The 15102-nt window shown below is 40.0% G+C and overlaps 1 protein-coding gene across 2 annotated transcripts in view; it reads right to left on the bottom strand.

Annotated features, from left to right (window-relative positions):
- ATP10A (ATPase phospholipid transporting 10A (putative)) overlaps positions 1-15102 on the bottom strand; it is a 109737-nt gene that overhangs the window by 58058 nt on the left and 36577 nt on the right. For both annotated transcript variants that reach the window (XR_005699595.2, XM_040056492.2), the window contains exon 2: positions 8994-9198. Coding sequence is in view for 1 of the 2 variants with exons in the window: in XM_040056492.2 (XP_039912426.1) it covers positions 8994-9198 (205 nt within the window). In the remaining variant the exon portion in view is untranslated. The remainder of the gene's footprint in view (positions 1-8993; positions 9199-15102) is intronic.

The following is a 15102-nucleotide window of genomic DNA, read 5'->3' as shown; positions in this document are numbered from 1 at the left end:
CATTTTTCCTCCATGTCATTATCAGTTATCTAACCTAAAGATCAAAAACTTCCTATGAAGTACCAGGAGACAGGCCATTGCTTTTTGTTTCTTAGTAGTTGACATGACCCATCTCCATGCAGCTAGCAGCAGGACAAAGTCATTTTTACCCCACTCCTATTACACAGCAGCAGCCTGTAAGTCAGATCCCCATGATCTCAGCCACACAGGGCACATTGCTGTACAGGTATATGAGGCCATTTGGGGTATAGTTTTTAATCTGGTATTAAATTGAGTCATACCAAAATATAATGAGTACAGAAGCTTGGAAAAGTTAATTAGTGGAAGGGAAAATGCTTAAGACAACTTATATGCATTTTTGAACCATGCTGCCTGTTAATCAAATTCTCTTGGAAGCCAAAAGGCTGTGTTCCCTGCTTTGATGTAAACCATTCTATTTTCTGTACCATTAAGAAAGCTGAATTAGGGTATTAGCACTGCTGTCCATAAATCTCCATGCACTCACTACTGATGTTTTTAATTCAACACCGAATAGAAGTGTAAGCATTACAGTGCTGTGTGGAGAACAGTATCTTGTCCAGCCACATACCTGCAGGACAACCACAGCTCTCTCTCTTATAAGCACACACATGTAATGGGAAGTATCCGACCATCACGGAGTCGTAGCAGAGCTTGAAAGTATGAGCCCAAATATAACCAATGAAGAGAAATGTTCATGATTTCTTTGAAATAGTGGTTTTGAGACATCCAGCCAGCCACTTCTCATTTAAGAAACATTTCAATGCAAATTTCTAATGACCGCCATGGATTATCACCACTAAACTGTGTTAAAGACTTAGAAGGTAGCAGCAGGTGGAGAAAAGAGAAATGAGATGAGAGTTCACATCCTTGATGCTGAAGTAAATACAGGAGTTCCTCATACTGATCCTCTGCCTTTTCTGGCAGAAAAGCAGACCCCTTCTCCACTTCAGTACTTTCAAAGAAAAGTGAGACCATACCAATGTAATTTGGATTATATATGGCTTGATATGGTGAACCCTTCTGCTCTGGAAAAGAAGGTCTTTCCATCCTTTCCTAACCACCGTTACTGCCACCTGGGGTTGTGGTTTTAGAAACCAGTGTATTATGCTGCATTTCCAGCTTGAAAATTCTGGCCCTAAAATCATGAGTTCTCAGTATTATATTAGAAAAACCCATTTCCAAGAACATATATTCCAGGTATTTCCTGTTCTCAGGCCAATGAATGGCTAAGGAATAAACAGTTCTAGAAATAAATATTTATTCAGCAAAATTGAATTAGGCTATATCAGAAAAGTCAAGACAAAAAAAAAAAAAAAAAAAAAGGAAAATCTCTTCTTAACTTGCTTTAAATGTAAATGTTTACTTTTCTATAACAGGAAAGGAGAATAGCATTTTATTTTCTCTATAGAGCTGAAATGCTCTTTTTTTTTTAGTACTTTTTCAGAGAAACAGCAAAATGGAGAAATCCTGGGTTATTGATACAGAGAATGAAATTTCCTGCCTCTACAGAGCTTTGAAATAGCACAAGCACTGGCATAATACATTTCCTTACATGGATTTACCACTCTTCCACTAGTGGTGGAAGGATTACCCTAGGGATAAGATGTCCTTCACAGTCATGACACTCGAACTTAGATTTATCAATTTAGCCCCTTTAACCTACATTTAAACACAAACCCAACCAATAATGCCAATGACAAAAGTCAACTACTCAGCACTCTTCAGACTCTCGGGACTCTTCCTCTACTCTCCTCCTCCTTGTTATTGCTAACATTACTATATCCAAAATTTTCTCTTACAGTTATTCAAATTCTTTGTCTCTCTAATGAAGCTCTCTCAAAACGCAAACTTGTGGCCTGGACACCTGCGCAATGGAAACTAGAAGGAGATGATAACTGGGCCCCAAAGCTCACCAAGGAGGAAGTGTACCATCATTCTTGAGTTTTTTTATTTCCCCATGCCTCCCAATGTGGGACTGCTGACTAAGTGCCATGTTTAGGTGTGGAGTGAAAAATTGTTCTCAGACTTCCTTTAGCACGTTTAGCTCAGACAGAGTTTGCCACAGCACCAACCTGGGTCAGTTCTGCACACATCTGTCATATGCCTGTTTCTCTGTTAGAGAGACAGCAGTACTTCCTCTTTAACTAGACATGTCCACAGTTTCCATGTAAGTCATCTCTGAACAAGATACTATCCAAAAAAAGATACAACAATATAGGGGTAAAGATTTTCATAACAATTCACCCCCATCAAAGAAACCTACCAAATGTTCAGAGCATTACCTCAGAAAATAGTCCTTCTCAGCATCTGACATGCTTGCATTTTGCACTGAGAAAGGCAAGTCTTTTTACAATACCTTTTTCTCTAAAATCTTCAGCTAAACTGTAAAACTAAAAAACAACAGGTTTTAGTTTAATATTCTGGTAGTGCATAGCAAAAACCATTGTTTGCTTTTGCTTGTTTGGTTTGTTTTTTAAAACTTCTTTTCCCTTGGGAAAATTAATTTTGGCAACACCTGTGGGATGGAGCACTAATCTGATGTTTTAACATGTGCATATCTGGGATTTTCAAGCTAATTTTTATCACCTTCTGAACCTTTTCAAAATTCTGTGCAAAAAAGAAATGCACAAGGAATAACCCCCAAAAGATGCTAGAGAGGCAGTTGCTGTTATTGTTATTGTGGCCTGATTAATTTTATTAAAATACTCACAGTCAAAACAACACTAAGTCAAACAACTGTGAGTATGCTGATTAACTCCCATCCTCTTGATTATAATAGTGTACTATTCCCACTAATTGCAGGTGGATGACTGCCTGAAGGTACTAGTAAGACAAGAAGCAACAGGGAGAATATAGCTATACCTCTCTATTCTTGCTGTATAAGACCCATTCAGACTCTTCGAGATAAGAAGCTCCTATCAACAGGTAAGTTGAAAACTAGTTTGCCTAGAAGTTGAGCTGGTTTAACTTCAACTGTTCCCTCAAACTGGGCTAGTTTAGACAATGTAGATTGCTAAACAAGAAATCTTAGCTCAGTTTAGGCTAAATTAACACTTGAAAATTGCTTTCTATTTTTTTTAAGTTTTTTTTTCTTCGAGTGAGTAAAAACTGAATGCAAAAGCAACATTTACACTGAGATACCAAGGCTGCCCTGTGAGTTGTTTACACACAATCAGAGTGAGTCGCCCTTGCCAAAATACCTCATACACAGAGCAGCCTGGAGCCACCAAGTTAGGTTTACAGGGCAGCCCTTCTAGAAAACAATCTTCTCTTCTGGGGCAGCTTTTGCCTGGGACTCACAGGGAAAAAAAATATGGTATAAATGGCTTAAATGCTTGAAACAGGGAGCTGTGGGACTGTTTCTCTAAGTCCAGTATTTCCGTGTACCCAATGTATTTCCAGCACAATGCAGGCCCAGGAAGGGCTGGAATGAAAGCAGTATCTGTCAATTTAGCACAACTTCCAGGCTAGGATTCATGAAAAAATGTACCTGCAGTAAGCATAGGCTCTGCATTTATACATATTCCAGAAGTGTTCACAAACTGACTTGTGAGGAAATCAGATTCATCAGTTATTTTGGTGCTAGTCTGCATGCAAATGAACCTCCCAAACAGGCAGACACCAAATTCAGATGTGCTTTTCAGATGAAGTAAATAAGCAGTCACAAAGTAATTTGCAAGACTTATCTAAACCTGTTTAATTATGATAGTAATAAGTTTGTTTTGAATGAAGTTCTACTCTTAGGAGAAAATGAGAAGGAAAAAAATGCATCTCCTACCCCCACCAGCCCCCACAGGGATACACACCCCTTCTCACAGGGGATGGCAGCTGCTACATTTAGCTTAGCTTTCAGCTGAACTGAAGCTTTCCACATAAACACCCAGGACAGGGACAGTGGTTAATAAACCATAAGCTGCTCCAGAATCCACAGTAAGTCTTTGTGGATTTTGTTGAAAGGCATACTGAGTAAAAACAGTGGAGCATGGAAATGTAAATGTTTTTCATGAGTCTAGATTCATGCTATCAAAATATCCTAAATCAAGTTTATGAAATCTGAAAAGGAGTTTCAAGCTCTCGCAGCCCGAGCTGTAGCCGCTTATCCACTCTCTGAAGAGCGGCTGACATGACGTCTCAGATGGATGGAAAACATTCCATAAGCAACTTCAGAGGGTGTGGTGGCACGGCAGCTTGCAGAGTAGCACAGAAAACACATTGATTCCTCCTGCCTACTGTGTCTCCTATTGGATTCAGTGCACCCGAAATGGCTGCTGTGACTTGGTAGCACTGAGGGTGGGTTTGAAATTAGAAGGAAATGGGCAGAATACCTACAAAGAGTTGGTCGGTTTGTTTGGGTTTTTTTTTTTCCAAGAGATGTTTACTGCTCATGGCTAACACTGTTAGACCACAAACTGAGGTTTAACACAGTGCTTTCTCCTAGCTGCACTTGCCAGTGATTCATGCTGCACACATGAACCTGATCTGTATTTCAGGGTGAGACAGTCCACTATCCTGTTCATTTTAAAGACATAGCACGCAGAAGTATGTTTCTGGCTATTTTAAACATTTCTAACACATCCTGTTGCTGTAGTAGCAGAATAACAAGAACACAGTATTTAAAATCTCGGAGGAAAGAATGTCAAGGCCTTTGTAAAATCTCCTGCTTCCTTTTTTCTTATTTTTTTTAATCTACTCACTGAGTAATTTTCTTTTTTCTTGACTGTTTTGAGTCTACAACAAGGTATAATTCAAACTGGTGTCTTCAGACATGGAAACCAGAGGAATATATCAGTGACTCTTCTCACAGCTTGTGAGATAAGGTGTAGAATCATGTACACAAAGTACAGGTTTATGTCTGACAGACTGCATTAGTTAACAAACATGCAAAGCTAACAAGCAGTATGTTCCCAGTCTACTATAAATTACTCAGACAATCCAAAGCAGTGGTAAAATAAGTAGTATTTATGGTCATTTGTACTGTAAAGGAAAACAGTTTCCTGGAATTCACAAGTGGGGAGATGCAATGCAAGCCCACAAATGCTGATCCTGGACCTTCTGAGCATATGTTCAGAGTAAAATAATGCCTGCAAAGCATCAGAGACAAGGATATAGAAAAGCTTCTATAACTTCTTATTGCTTCTTCAAGAGTCAGGCTAAAAAGTTATCAGAATGCTACTTTTCTGAACAGAGGTTTTGAAGAGGGAGACTGTAAAGCCTCATTTCTGAGACTATGGACCTTATGTGCTGTGACTGTTGAAAAGAAACACGCAAAGATCCTTCAGAGGATGCTGGAGGAATAGCGGCCTTTCCAGAGGACAGCAGCACTCAACATAACAGGGCTGGCCTTGCTGGCCTTTGCAGAAAATGTAGAAAATGTAGTGGCCGCAAGAGGATTTCTCAGGGCACACGCCACATCAGTGACCCCAAACTGGCAACCAGGCTCTCTCTGAGAGCTCAGCACAGACCTGCAGGGCTGGAAATTGTGTGGGTGCACACAGGGCAGGAACAGAATCAAGAAAGCATAGCACTAGCTTAAAACAACAGCTCCTGCTGCCGCCCCCACTGCATTCCCATGCCCAGCTGAGTGACAGGTATAGAAATAGCTATCCTTCATTGACCTGCTTCACAGGCATGTGCTCCAAAGTTATCAGTTAGCTCATACATGATGCAGAGACAAGCCAACCTTTGTAAAAGTTTATTTTAAAAACTCGGGATACTGATACAGAGACATTATTCAAAGATAGCTGTTAACAGCTGATACTTTGAAAAGAATCTCCCAAAAAATCTGGTTTTTGTCCCATGATAAGCCACATGACAAGGCACATCACTCTGTAAGGGAGATGGGGAAAGTGTTTAGCAGTGTGGGAAAGAGAGGGTCAGGATTACATAATTTATTTGTTTCTTTTCCTGCTTGAACAACAGGGCTGCAGAACCCTGACACAGAACCAAGCAGCTATAAACATAAATGAGAGTTGTTCTTCTGATCAGAGTGTTAATACAAATATGTAAAAGCATTCTCAGCCAATGCATGAACAGGTTGTGATGCAGGTCTTGTACAAGACTTGGGAATAAGCTTCTCTGAGGCTTGGCAAAAGGAGGGTTAGCACTAGGTGCAAAAAAAACTTTGGTCATCTGAAGTATTTTGTGAGATCTAACAATAAGTTTCTCTCCAGTTGTGACAACTTAAGACATATCCAGATAGGAACTGAGTTTTGGTCCAACTTCAGTCCAATCACCTTCTTATTCCATGCTACTTGGCTGTGGTCCTACTATTCATCCAACATTTTCCAAGCACCTCCCTCTATCCCACTGCTGCGTGTCTCTCAGCAAGGCAATACTTTCAAGAATCAGTAAGAGCCTATCCCTCTGCTAGTACAGAGTGTGAAAGCTAATGCTGCTGCATGAATTAACAATATGCTTAGAGTGGTTTTGGCCAGGATTTTAATGCGGATGGCAAGTATTCTGCTGGATAATGTATGGGGTGCTGTTACAGAGAGGTTCTGTGATACTGCAGCTGCTGGAGACTTCTTACTTGCAAGTGTGCACTTTGCCTACAACTTAGTTGATGTAGGAATCCAGGCTTGGATATTTCCTGCTTTCTCAGCTATTTTAAGAGAGGGGAGGTAATCACATGTGGTTTTCTTACAAGTTCTCTTTCAATACTTGACTCCTTGAGGACCAGTCCTGTTTTCATTGAAATGAATGAGCTTTTTGTCACCGACCTCAGTTTAACCCCTAACAATTTACTATGGACCTTACAGCTATTATACCTTGGCACCTTGTGATCTGAAATTTATTTTTAAAAAATATTTATCCACATTTTTCTGAGCACACTTCTGAGGTAGAAAAGTTCCATAATCATCCTCTGACTCAGAGAACTAAGATATGGAAGGAGGATGGGCTGGAAATCCAAAGTGTGCTAGGTGACTGCAAGTATCTACATGGTAACTAATTTCCTCAGTAAAGCAGGGTATGCTGAACTAGCCATGCCACATATACTGTGATGTGCTCAGCACATAGAGCTAGCTTTGCTTCCCTAGGCAGGAACTGTTTCCTCAGCCTAATTCCTACATGAGGCCAAATTCAGTCTTTGATAATCTTTAACCTGTTTGAGGAGGAAATGGCACTGCCACTCACTTCCACACAACAGCCTAAAGGTTACAGGCCTTGTCAAGCCGTACAAACCCCAGAGGCTGAAGTCCTTAGCTGCCTGGTTTGGATAAGCAATTTAAACCTCACTGAGTATACCGAACATAATGCTGCTGGGGTACTCCCTTCTGGTTTCCCTACTGTGTTAATGCATGCATGGGACTGCTGGTTGAAAACACAGAAGTGACTCCACAACTGATGGGCTCAGACACACATCTAGGTGCCACAGCTCACAGGAGCAGGGCAGTCTGGAGGGTTGGCAGGTGTCCTCTCAGCCTGACAGCTTCCAGGAATGCTGAATCACTACTCTGCTGCCAGGGAGCTGGGGATCCCACAACAGTACAAGGAGTTGCTTTGGACAGCAAGGGTCTTGAAAGCCCTTTCTCTGATAATCTGTAGTTGGAAATATTGATTCCTTTTACCATGTTTACTGATGCCTAATGACGTGTTTCCAGTGGTCTTGGATCACAGAAATATAACCGTCTGCAGTGGATGAGCAGAGCACCTGGTGCCTTCCCTTTGAGACAGAGCTGAATTGTGCCCTTAGCTTATTACTGTACCCACAACTGCAAAAACACACCTGTGTTAGTTCCCTAAATGAAATCCAGCTTTGGTTCTACATAATGTACCTGAAGTCACATCAGAAATCTGTGTTGGCAGAAAACTGTAATACATCATCTGAGCACCTCCCTGAAGCTCTATCCACAGGGAGAGATTTCCCCTCAGCAGGAACAGGATGGGAGGTTTGAGCAGCAATTCAATTCACTTTGAAACAATAAGAATTTTTGAAACATTTGGCCTGTAGCTGATTGAGCTTGTTGCCACAGTGGTAGGTGCCACGTCATGTCTAAATTCTGTGTGGAAATCACTATAATTAAACAAGTCCTTATCTCACATTTTTACAAGCTATTTAGAGAAAAGGTCTACCTATCATAAACAACTATTTGGAAGGCACATCGAATTTTATCCTGTTGGCTGGATAACTTCATTAATGCTGATCTTTCTCAGTACAACCACAGGCTTCTGTAGTTACCTTTGATGACAGCGATAAGGGCAACAGCTCCCATTGTTTACAAAATCCCTCAAATTAGAAGTGCTACTAGGAGAACTGATGTAGCCGAGTTCTAAAAAATTAATTATTTTTTTCCTGACAAATACAGGAAGCTAGAGTTAGCTGGCAAGAGGGATGGGAGAGGAGGGCATACAAATAAATACTATTTCAATAAGATCATTAAAGCAAGTAAAACTTCAGGTAATTTCCTCTAATTCTGCTGACAGTAACTGATCTGGATTATGTTTTGTTTCAAAATAGTGCTGTTGGGGAGAGATAAGCACAGTGAGAGAGCAGTAAAACAGTTTCTGAGCACAGATACCTCCAGAATGAATGCTTGCTGTCCCTTTAAATCTTACAAGCTTTAATACTCCAAGTGCTGGAGGGATATTCTGCAACACACAGTTTGAGGCAGATTACTAATTGAAACTGATCTGGTTTGCAGGCAGGAAAAGTACATGTCTATATTTAAGTTAAAATGTGTTTTCAAGAACCAAGCTACAATACAAGCCATTAAAATCCTCCAACATTTTCCAACCACACACAATTGCCCCAAATAATTCCTATTCAGATGAAGGGAACAACTACGGTCAAAATTCTGATATTATGACAAGGTCAATTGTTGGCAAGGTCTAGCATTTTAATGACACCCATAACAGTAGTTCATTAGCACTACTAGATCAAGCAGATTTAGCTCATGTGGGGTGTATTAGTAACCAGCGACTTACTTCAAAGAAATTCTTATCTTAAATGTGACTTAGGAACGAAGACTTACCAGCTCTAAGAATCTCCTCACCACCTGTCTTTGTTTTAAGTTAGTTTCACCATCCAGGTTGGCTGTTTCTATGTGGCACAGCCCATCAGGATCACTTGAGGAGAGCAGCAATATGTCAGCAGGTATAATTTCATTACAGCGAAGCTGCACAAAGTCTCCGACTTTCACTTCTTTCCAGTATCTGCTTATGTATTTCTTCTCATTTCTGAACAAACAAACAAACAAAAGACATATACAAGACTTTTAATGAAAAAATTGCACAAAGATGCTTCTGATAAACCTGGTTTGATTTGCAAAAGGAGTACCTGTTACAGGAGTGCCTTTGGAATGTCCTCAGGAACTCTCAAGTTACTCTGGGAAAAGTCAGTGCAGAGTGCCAAGAGGCCATTTCCCAGTGACTCAGAACCAGGTCTGAGTTACCAAGACCCTCTTCTAGGATCCAGAGGAAAACATGTTGATGTCAGACTTGACAAAACAGTGTAAACAGAAGCTTCTCACATTGTCCTTTCTCCCCCTCTATGCTCTTAGTCCCCCATATGACCCCAAGAAGGAGAGAGGGCCGGCGCCCACACTGTGTGAAAAGGAGTCACTTTTAAGGAAATAGAGAAAATGAGAGCAGATCTGGACACAGGACACCTGCTTGGAATGGCTCCTGAACGTTCTCCCTCACTGCCACCCTCTGATGTACCCTCACATAGCTTATCCTGGTTCCCTTTTTCCAACAGGGACAAACTCTGTATACTGCTGCACGTCATAGCTGGACAGAGATCCCTAACTGAGCAGAATTTCCACTATTCATCACTAAACCTAGAACTACAAGGACATATTGTGTGGCAAAATTCAATCCTAACTGCTCCTGGGAAGGGCCTCTCTAAATTTTTTTAAGTATTTCTACTCCATTCCCATTGTAGACAGAGTGCTGTCTTTTACAAAACCGATTCCTGCTTAGTTATCCTGAACCTTTCATTTTGGAGTACAAGCACTAAACCTCTCTAGTTTTAAAGGTCTTGCTAGTTAGCTACATTTTTTAGTTTAGAACTTTTTCTTGAGAGCAAGAGGAAAAAGGAACAGGTGACTACTTAATTAATTTTAGGTAAAATTTCAGATTTTTGTTTTACAGCAGGCACAAACTCATGTGCTTTCTTGGCATCTGTGGAAAGTGATTTATTCCGTTGAGATTTTGAAAGAGATCAATTTCAAAGCAGCCCCAATATTGATTTGTTAAAATACCTTCTGAAAATGGGAAGCTAAAATGCTGACACTTTTCTAAGCCATTAGAAGGCCTTCTGCTGTGTGAGGACCAAGACAATTGTCAATGCTGGCACTGTCATCAGAGACTGTCTCCTGGGACAACACTTTAACTGGCAGAATGGGATCCTGATGAGGGGTGGGGAGTGGTGGCAGTAACTGCTTAATTTGTTTAAAGTATATTATTTTAAAAAACATGACTTTCAGGAGTAATGTGAATAGATTTGTAACAAAGTGGAAACAAGGAAGTCCTGACAATGTTGTTACTTTGGAGTTACTGATAGTTATACCTTCACTGGTGTTAGAGGAATTAGTAACTTAATTGGCTTTTTTTTCATTTATTTAGCCAAAATCCTGAACAATAAAGGGTCACATACCAGATCAGGTTTTATCCCCCCCAGAATTTCTTAACTGTCTTTTCATAACATCCAGTTTATAAGGGGAAGAATGAAAATTATGGCTAAGATTTCTATTTTGATAAAACCTGAAAAGAATTAGTACAAACCAAGAGTAAAATGTCATAATCTAACAAAGGCAGGTAATACACCTAGTAAGTGTTGAAATTATGCATTTTCTTCATAATCAGGCTGAAACAAACACTTAACTTTCTCTGCCAATGAGTATGAATTGCTTTGAAACCCAGTGTGCCATAATAGAGTACAAATTACCGCACTGCAGATCTGAAGGGTTTCTTAGCCTGCACTCTGTAACTCCATATCCCTTTACATGTGTCTGCTGTTCTTCATCCTTTTTATTTTAACTTAACTGTGAAATTGGGTGATGTACAACTGCATGTACAAGGAGCAGCAGTAAAAAAGCATGATCAGGATAAAAATAGCAAGTAGTCCCATACTATGCTATAAGCACTACTATTTTTTATTTAATTTCTATTGTTTGAAAAGCATTGCTATTTTAGCATTTCCTCATCTCTCACATGCTTAGCAACTGCCACAACTATATACACGGTGTCAGGAAGGGTGGATATCAAGCAATACAAGGCCAAACAGCTCTGCTGGAATAAATGAAGTTGTTCCGCCTGGAAAAGAGAATGCTGCAGGGAGACCTTATTGTGATCTTTCAATATATAAAGAGGACTTGTAAAAAAGGCAATTATTACCACTTTCAATAGCCACAGGACAAGGAGTAATGGTTTTAAACTGAAAAAGGATAGGTTTAGATGAAACATGAGGGAGAAATTTCCTATGGTGAGGCTGTTGGAACACTGGAACAGGTTGCCCAGTGAAGCTGTGGATGCCCTATCCCTGGAAATGTTCAAAATGGGGCTTTGAGCGACCTGATATATTGAAGAGTGTCCCTGCTCCTGGCAGGAGTATTGGACTAAGTGATCTTTAAAGGTCCTTACCAAGCCAAACCATTCTATGATTCAATAAATCTATGAATATAAGACCTCTTGGATATGCACCAGGGCCCCAGGGCACAGCCCCCTTCATTAGGCACACGGGAACAATTTGGCCCCATATTCCACTTGATCAGCTCTTTGCTAACAAGGGTCAATAGTGGATGGAAAATTACTGTCTTCATGGAAAATTACTTCCTAATCCTCTTTAGGCCGGGTTGCTCTGTGTCCTCTAGCAGAGCTCTGAACTGAGACTTCTGTCTAACTGCAGGCAGTGAGTGGCCACTGCAAACCTTCTCTGCAGAGTGTGGCATGATACTGTCTTCACATGGGGTAGTTCAGAAACTATCTGGACCATGGATATATCAGGCCCTATGAAGCTTTCCCTTAACATGCTCAGCCTAGTCCTCTGAACATGCAGGTTAGCTCACCTCGAGACACCCATCATATTCTGCAGCTAGTACAAACACACCAAGTGACCCTATTGATTCGGTTAAGCTTTTTCCATTGATTCTGCAGAGACAGAAATTTGTTGTCCAAGCTTTATTATTACCTACTAAATGTTTATTCTTGATGTTATATTGTGCCAGTAAAATTATATAATATAGAAAGTTAGAAAAGACAGACTTTCTAAAAGAGAAGGAGTCCAAAAGGATGGTAGTCCTTGGCAGTCTCTGCAGTACAGGGCCTCTGTGGTGCTGCATTCCCTACCCCGCCTGAGGTCTGCTCTACCTCCTCAAGCCTGTTCTACAATTTCAATAATTCTCATTAGGCCTTGGCTTTTGTTTAATGAGTTGGGTGGTGAAATGTCCCTTGACCATATCAGGAACCCTAGCATGGCTAAGGTGGAGTGGCAATGTTCACATGAGGGACACGTGCTATCTGACCAAGGAAGGCAACGAGAAATAATCAGTCATCCCCTAACAGCCTTGGAACATTACCCACCTGAATCATAACCCCAGTGAAACTGGGCTTTTTGAATAATTTCAGTAATTATACACTTGGGTTACAGTCAGGATGGGAATGGACTAATGAAAAAAATGCCAGTCATCTTGTGACCCTATAAACAGTGATTCTAAGTGAGGCCCTTTGAGTTCTGCCAGACCATGGCAGGCTGTACCAGCAGAGTAGGATGCCACTCAGAGCTTGCAAACTGTCGACTTGCAGTACTCAGAGGACTGTAACCAAAAGCTGATGAGCTGGCCTGGGCTGACATCCCCAACCCTTGATGCTCAAGCCTCTCCCATTGAGAAATGCCAAGACATTCAATGCGACTAATTTACTGACATTCCAGTGAAACAAAGTGGAACTTTTAACAAGTACCTTTCTGCATATATATAAATATATCCACACACATCTTTGTGTCTGTGTGCATGTACATGTGAATTGATTTAAACCTCCTACAGATAACTGAGTTACTGTTTTGATTAAGATTAAGCCTATTTAATCACTTTGTAAATATTAAATTAGCCAATTATTGAGTGCTGCTAAATCCTTCAGATATAAACCATTGCCCAGGTCTGAGGCTAAGACTGAACTCAGCCACACCTAGCATGCATCTGAAGTTTAGAAAGCAAGGGAGTCCATTCTGAATCTTGTGACCCAAAAGCAGAATTTCCCTATTAAAACCTTTAGATATCCCATGGATGAAGTCTGAGATGAAGTTTGGAATGAATTGCACTTAGGCTCCATCAGAAATTAAGGAAGCAAGGGGGTCCACTCCATAACTCATGACTCAACAGGGGAATCTTCCTTACCCCATGCACCCTTACCCTGGCCCTTGTGTAAATCATGCAAAATTCATTATAATTCTACTTTCCCTGTATGATCCATCTCTGTAGCAATACAGTGAACCTTGCCATCAAACTCTTTTAAGTCATTTCACAATTTTATACTAAAACCTGCTTTTAGTAATACCTTTGGTTGCTACTCTTGAAGAGGCTTAAACCACTAATTTTGTGGTAGCTGCAGGCTGTTTGCAAGGGACTTGTTAACAAAAGCTTTTGGCAAGTTTATTTAAACACATCAAACCTCCTGGAATATTTTGCGGCAAGGCTCAAAGAATTCTGGCAGGAACACAGGAATGGGATACAGCATCTCAGTGAGTCCAGTCCCCGACAACGGTCACAGGAAACTGTGACATGGATATCTAGCCCAGAAGCTGACACCCCACAACTCTAGTTCTACCTGCCCTCATTTATCACGAGCCTGAAGATACATTTTATTACCTACAATATACTTAAGGCCGATGCTACAACAAATGAATGTCACAAACCATGATGAACCACAGAAAGAGGTCGGAGGTTCTAGATCTTTCAAGCTTGGAGAGTTTTATATGCAAGTCCTACAAATCTATATGCTGCCATGAACTAATGTCATTCTGCAGAAGGAATAGATACTGTTATTCTCTAGTTAGATCACAACGATGAACTATTAATTTCAGACAGCTATGCCCAGCTACTATAACATGCTGTTGAGCTCAAATATTAAAAATGTGCATCCTCCTGCACACAATATAATCTTTATCTATACACTTGCATGCAAAGAATGTATCTGTCAGCTGTGGTTTAAACCCACAGTCACGTAAATCTTCATGCTTGTCTGTGCCACAATTGGAAGATGATCTTTCCAGTGCTTTCACTTTTCTGAGCATTTTGTTACAGGTAAACATTGACATAAATCGAAATATAAACAGCTGAAAAGTCAGCTGATACAGATGCATTGACATCAACACTTTTGTTAGCCAACACCAAACGTGGCAGAAGTCAAAATGTAATGATAAATTGCCATTATCCTGCCATAACTGCACTTGAATATACACATAAAAAGTCGTAAACATCCTTTCAAGTGTATGAATACAGGGAAAAATACTTTCTTTGCCATTAAAAATTTGTATTAGTCTACCATTAGTCTATTGCATATATTTGGCCAATGCTCTGTTTTGAAGCAGAACAGCCTGCAGGTGACTGACAAATTTGAGACTGACTTTGGTTAGCAGCAAAACTGCTACTTTGTTCAGCAAAAACTGAACAAACCAAAACTATTGATGATTTTTTTTTACAAAAAGTCAGTTCCTAATTTAGAAACACAGAAACTCATAAATGACATTTTTTTTCGTATTAGTTATGCTGCTTCTTCTTCTGGTCTCCTTCGCAACATGAGCTGATAAAGATCATGCTCATAATTTCGCTTTCTTGACATTGATATCTACAAAAGGCTGAAGATTTTCAAACTGTCTCCATTAAGAAATTACGAAAATAATTGTTTACTTCTTTTAAATGTATTTTAACTTTTTTGGCATAATAAAGAATTGTTAAAAATTACTTAAGATAACATACATATATGTATATAATAATAAGATAAAATATGTCTTGCCTTTTCTCTAGAATTTCTTTTTTTATGTTTGGGAAAATTATCACAAGCAATACTTGGCAAAGAAATATAAAGGTCATGCAGCTGTAATCTTTTCCACTTGTGTAAGGGCTGCATACTAGAAATTTCACA

Source organism: Hirundo rustica, chromosome 2 (assembly GCF_015227805.2).
Source record: "Hirundo rustica isolate bHirRus1 chromosome 2, bHirRus1.pri.v3, whole genome shotgun sequence".
Lineage (NCBI taxonomy): Eukaryota > Metazoa > Chordata > Aves > Passeriformes > Hirundinidae > Hirundo > Hirundo rustica.
This window is presented reverse-complemented; position numbering and strand designations above follow the sequence as displayed.